General features: G+C 41.9%; 1 protein-coding gene across 1 annotated transcript; it reads left to right on the top strand.

The window, feature by feature from the left end:
• Positions 1-1,236: 1,236 nt before the first annotated feature.
• On the top strand, positions 1,237-5,684 carry irx4a (iroquois homeobox 4a). The gene is made up of 5 exons (XM_079561235.1): positions 1,237-1,565; positions 2,170-2,424; positions 2,944-3,050; positions 3,875-4,185; positions 4,736-5,684. Exons 1-5 carry the CDS (start codon positions 1,521-1,523, stop codon positions 5,443-5,445), a joined length of 1,428 nt encoding a protein of 475 aa, XP_079417361.1. The 5' UTR covers positions 1,237-1,520; the 3' UTR covers positions 5,446-5,684.
• Positions 5,685-6,021: the final 337 nt, after the last annotated feature.

Raw genomic sequence — 6,021 nt, 5'->3', positions numbered from 1 at the left:
TTAAATGCGCCCGACAACACGACGGGTAATGAAAAGATATAAGAGGAGTTGCAACTACCCATAAACTAATTGCGCAAAATGCGTAAATCTGTCTGTGCAACTCAAGAGGGGGGAAAAATGGGCCTGTAGAAAAAGGTAAGTCTGTGCGCTAAATAAATTCCTCGGCCTAATGTGCTGCATATCACGTTAAGCTTTGTCAATTAAAAAGTTCGAAATAAAAGGAAATTATAGTCTCTTGTTTGAGAGAAAAGAAAATACACTGGAGCGCGTCAGTGGCGTTGTTAATGGCGGCATTAGAGCTAATGCAAATTAAAAAGCCACGCTGATCCTTTTGACCCCCGTTCATGCCGTTGATTCGGTCATTTGCTCCAGGAACTAACCCCATAATTCAATTTGTCCAAAATGATTGAGACATTTAGCTTCACACGCCGCCCTCTCCCTCCCCCCAGACAAAAGTTACCAAATCACTCTGCGTTGTTCACCGGGCTTCTTCCATCTATCTAATCTCTAAATGAATGAACGCGGGCAATTATTGCAAAAAAGGCAATGGTATCATATTATTATTATGTTGGCCCCGGTCCCCTAGATAGTCATCAATCACTCTCAATCGACCTGTCACCGGCAGGCAAACATCCAACTGGAGAGAGCGCAGAGGAAAAGAGAGGCGGGAGAGAGGAGGAGGAGTACATCATCATTAATTTGAGGAGTGACCCCCGGGGCTATCCACATGTCTCAACCTGGAGTTCTCCAAAAGCCCAAACTCACCAAATCAGCACCACCATAGCAATAGATAGATAGATAGATAGATAGATAGATAGATAGATAGATAGATAGATAGATAGATAGATAGATAGATAGATAGATAGATAGATAGATAGATAGATAGATAGATAGATAGATAGATAGATAGATAGATAGATAGATAGATAGATGCATTTCCCTTACAATCCGGCAAATTTATTATTATAAGATTTTATTATGAGATTACATAATTCCAAAACCCCTAATTTTGGAGACTGTATGGAATTTAGTTCAAACAATTCCCTTGTGGCTTTACCTTCGTACTTCTGCCATAATAATGTCCGGAGACAGTGCGTAATAATAAAGTTACAGTCTGCTCATTTTCAAGCAGGAAACTTCTGACGTCAGAGTGGCTGCCGTTTAAAACTACCTGCCTCGGCTGCTGACGTCTTTTATACCACTTTTTTATAAGGCAAAATATGTGTCCGACACAAAGTCATTATTGTACGTAACCGTGCGCGTCTATTTATTTATTTCCTTGTGTCGTTTCGAAAAGAAAAGAAAGGCGGAGGTTCTTCTTTATTTTAACTTCCCACTTGTGAGGCGTAAGAGTGGGGGGGCATTTTACACAAATTAAACATGCTACTCTGCTTCGCCCTATAAGCATCCAGGAGACTGAGCTTACCAATCAATTGGTCCAGTCAAACTGCAGCGCAGCCCGCGCGCACAAGAGACCTTCAGTCTCGCTTTATTTCTGGAAATTGGGGGACCTCTCTACCATGTCATATCCACAATTTGGATATCCTTACTCGTCTGCTCCACAAGTAAGTGTTTTTTATGTTGCTTTTAACCATTGATTATATGTTCGACCTGTCATTTTTACGCGTTTGGCACAGACACAAATTCCGCTTTAAGTGCGCTTTATCCGTCGGAGTATTGTTACAAACAGTGATACCTGAGGACATTTAGAGCTCTACCCAAAGAGACCACCGGGACCCTGAGCCGCTGTTACTGATTTCTGAGAGATAATCGCGCCCCGTAATGTCAACCATGTGTTTATCTGCGCTCTTACGCATATGCCAACTTGTACCGCGTGCTGCATGTGATACATGGCACAGCTGTTGTTTTATTCTGGCGTGGTGCCATAAAACCATGTGGGCATGTTTGAAGTAGCCTATACAGGGGTTGTAAACAAGATTTGTGTGTTTATGATCTTTATATCATTGTCGTAGTCATCATTATTCTGCGCTTCATCCACGACAGTGTTTGTGTGTAATTCACTTGTTATTAGCCTGTTTGGTATTATCAAAACAAAATGAATACAACATTGTGAGAGAGGACAAAATCAAGAAAACGATCCGATGTAGGATGTCATTTGTTAAAGTTTGGTTTACCGAAGTATAACTGTGGTTTTAAATCTGATTCTAGTTCCTGATGACCACCAACTCTCTAACCACTTGCTGCGAGTCCACTGGCCGGTCCATAGCGGACTCAGGAGTCGCTGCCTCCGGACAGACGCCGGTGTACTGTCCGGTGTACGAAAGCCGACTGCTGGCCACGGCGAGACACGAGCTGAGCTCCGCAGCCGCGCTGGGGGTGTACGGGAGCCCGTACACGGCTACGGGACAGGGCTATGGGAACTATGTTACCTACGGCACGGACGCATCGGCTTTTTACTCTCTGGTAAGAGTCGAACAGCAGCTGTCTGTGATTCATGGAGCAATGGACGCTTTCAGTTCGTCACCTTTTCACTGTTATTATGTTATATTTATTTTTTAATGATTTTTTTTTTTTTTTTTTTTTTTTTTTTATAGGCCTATGTCTGTTATTTAAAATTGAAAAATCCCATTTCTCAAAGACTTGGAAATATTTGAAAGAGGCTTAAAAAGTTGTATTTTTAAGTTTAAAATAATGTAAATAGTACATTTGCATCAGCATTGCCTTTTAAAATGTCTTCAGTGCCAGTTTTCATGTGCATTATGTCATGTAAGTGCACAGGTCTCCACAGTGATCAGCCTTTACTAACAGTCATTTTTACATTTGCAGCTATAGTGGATTATTGTAGACATTGCATTACAAATAAATATTGTTTCATTAGGAATGTGTTTTTTTTATTTTTTATCTCCAATGTTCAAACTGTCTTAATGCACTAAACATGCAGTTTAAATGTTTAACGAATCTGTTTTTATTTTGTATTCATAGGGTACATTTGACACAAAAGATACCACTGCGTCTGCACATGCGGGAATAACCCAGGCTACAGCTTATTACCCTTACGACCCAACCCTGGGACAGTATCAGTACGACAGGTAAGCTCTATAATATTATCACTTCACATGGAACCACTTGGAATTCATTCATGTATTATTTTTTATAATTTAATTAGTATTCACTCTGAGCTTTTATTTTGTTTCTGAACTGTGAATCAGATACCTTTTTATTGGATAATGTCAAGAGGTTTTTTTTGTTGTTATCCGTATCATAATGTGAGGCCAGTGGTCTGAGGCCTACTTTGGTTAAATATAATAATCAAATAATTAAAGCTAATATATTTTTATTTTAACATGTAGCCGATCAATTCGATATAAAAGAGAGTTCACATGAAACCTGCTGACTGATCTACAAAGTATTATTGATGCTTATACACACCTTCAGAACCCTTAAACAATCTTCACTCATTAATTGTAGAGCCAACAGAACTCATAACGAGCACTCCGTTGCTAATACAGGCCTTAGTGTGAGGAAGACAAAGCATTGCACTGTAGAGTGTCGATGTGCACTCAGGCCTACAGCAGCACCTCTGTGTCGGAGCCTGCCTTTTACCTGCGGGCTCATCATTACACTCAATAAAGCAATCTTACACACTGTTTTATCTGCCAGGGCAACAGCGCAGAGTTAGGAGAGGGCCAGGGTTATCCAGGAAGCCTTTTGATCCTTTTAGCAGCACATTTACCAAGCTAAAAGGAAGAAATAACAATTCAAGAACACATTTTTATTTTTGAAAAGAACAGTTTATGTTTAATTTTGCATTTAACTGAACATCAACATTGCATAATTAACTACATTTCTAAAGGAAATTGTAGGATTTTTTTTGCTCGAGTGTAATAGGTTTATTATTGTGCTGCATGTACAGATATGGGTCCATGGATGGCGGAACCAGAAGGAAGAACGCCACTCGGGAGACAACCAGCACGCTAAAAGCCTGGCTGCAGGAGCACAGGAAGAACCCCTATCCCACCAAAGGAGAGAAGATCATGCTGGCCATCATCACCAAAATGACCCTGACCCAGGTGTCCACTTGGTTCGCCAACGCCAGGAGGAGACTCAAGAAGGAGAACAAGATGACATGGCCCCCCAGGAACAAAGGCTCGGACGAGAAGAGATATGACGAAGATGAGGAGGGCTCGCAGGAGGAGCACATCAAGAGTGAAACCAATGAGGATGGTCAGTGCTCATTTTTTCATGTTCTATATTGACTGTATGCAATTGAAAAATGAACCGAAAAAATGTGCAAAAATAATGTATAAGTTGCATAATTTACATTTAGGGTATATTTGCATTTTTTGCATAACATATGTAGAACAATATATTATAATCATTATTAGTTAATGAAAGGAAGGTTTAAGAGAAACAAACATCTCAGCCTAATAAACTCTACTTGCAATTGTAATGTGTTCACTTCCTTCTTAAACTTATCATTCCTAACTTGCTACTAGATTGCACCTTCTATCTGAATCTTATGTGTTTTAAGAATTGCTGTAACAAGTGAAAAAAAAAATAATACAATAATACACACCCAGATTACTTGCTGATATTTACAGGTTTTGACCCATCAGGTTGTTTCAGTAATATGTAAATAAATGTACAATTTCTAGGCCACAAAAGTGATTCATTGTTTAGAGATTCTTGTCACTTGGCCTGTCAAAGTGAAGGACTGTGTACAGCCAAATGAAAACTGTCCCTCGGCTATAATGTGTACATGTTTTCCTCACAGAGACCCGGAGTCGTCACGATAAGGACCTCCAGCTCAGCGACCTGGACGACTTCGACGCTCTGGAGTCCGAGAGCTCCGAGTGCGAGCTCAAACACCGCTACCACCTCAACACCCACATGACCACCACCGACCTGCCCGCCGACCACCTCCTCAAAGAAGCCCCGCTCAAGCTGCCCATCCCGGGACAGCTCGAGCAGGATTTGAGTAAAAGTTGCCTCAAAACCAAGGTGGAGGACTTTCAGGGAGATGCCCGGCAACAGAGCAAGACCTGTTACTCCCAGCAGCAGCAGCAGCAGCAGCAGATACTCGACGGAAAGCCGCGCATTTGGTCCCTGGCTCAAACCGCCACATCTCTCAATCAGACTGAGTTCCCTTCCTGTATGCTGCGATGCCAGCCGCCGCCGCCCTCGTCGTCCATAAGCCCCTCGCCCACCGCTACCTCCCCGTCCTCCGGCCTCGACACCCGACAGGACTCCCCGGTGACCACCCTGAGGAACTGGGTGGACGGGGTGTTCCACGACCCGCTCTTCAGGCACAGCACTTTGAGCCAGGCGCTGACCCACACCACCGTGTCCTGGAGCAACAGCAACAAAGGCGCCGCCCTGCTGGAGACGGACAGAAATGCACTGAGCTTACAGCACCAGGACTCCACGAAAGACAGTGCCATGAACCCATTCCCCAAAAACATCAATAAGCTCTTCTGCTCCTAACATAAGCGAAAGACTTTGAAGACTCTGGACATCCAAACAGTGTTTCCCTGCATCATACTCATTTTGAAGCAGCAAAAATCTCCTAAAAATGACATCTGGATTTTTTCAGCTTTAAGGCACGCACAAACTTATCAAAATGTATAATGGAATTTTACACACTAAGGGGGGAAAAAAAGCCCTGCGTTTGTTCTTTTTACTCTGAGCATGCAAATTTATATTATTTAGGTCTCAACTGCCGAAAAATCACTATAAAAAAGGAGGACAAACTTTTCACAAATGCACAGCTCTTGATGAACTGAAATGAGAGCAGTCCATCTTTGTTCACTGAAAATAAACCTGTTCTCTTTCTATTAACATTGTGTAATTATGGTCTTGGTGTTGCTGACCATGGTGCTGAAACCATTTATGAGCTCCAGTCGTTCTCAAAGTTTGTATAGAAGGGAAATATTGGCAGCCCGAGAAAATTAGGGTTACCTCTGACAAATGAATATATACAGATAAGAAGCTGTGTTAAACCAGGCCTAAATAAAGCCTCAATTAGGATTAATGCATGTTATAGATGTTGCTAAAATGAAT

Source organism: Gobius niger (genome assembly GCF_951799975.1).
Source record: "Gobius niger genome assembly, chromosome: 8".
NCBI lineage: Eukaryota > Metazoa > Chordata > Actinopteri > Gobiiformes > Gobiidae > Gobius > Gobius niger.
This window is presented reverse-complemented; position numbering and strand designations above follow the sequence as displayed.

Excerpts from the sequence above, each read along its gene's own strand:
- irx4a (XM_079561235.1), top strand. The coding sequence starts at position 1,521 with ATGTCATATCCACAATTTGGATATCCTTACTCGTCTGCTCCACAA. Across the intron at positions 1,566-2,169 it reads CTTACTCGTCTGCTCCACAA|TTCCTGATGACCACCAACTC; the intron begins GTAAGTGTTTTT and ends ATCTGATTCTAG. Across the intron at positions 2,425-2,943 it reads CATCGGCTTTTTACTCTCTG|GGTACATTTGACACAAAAGA; the intron begins GTAAGAGTCGAA and ends TTGTATTCATAG.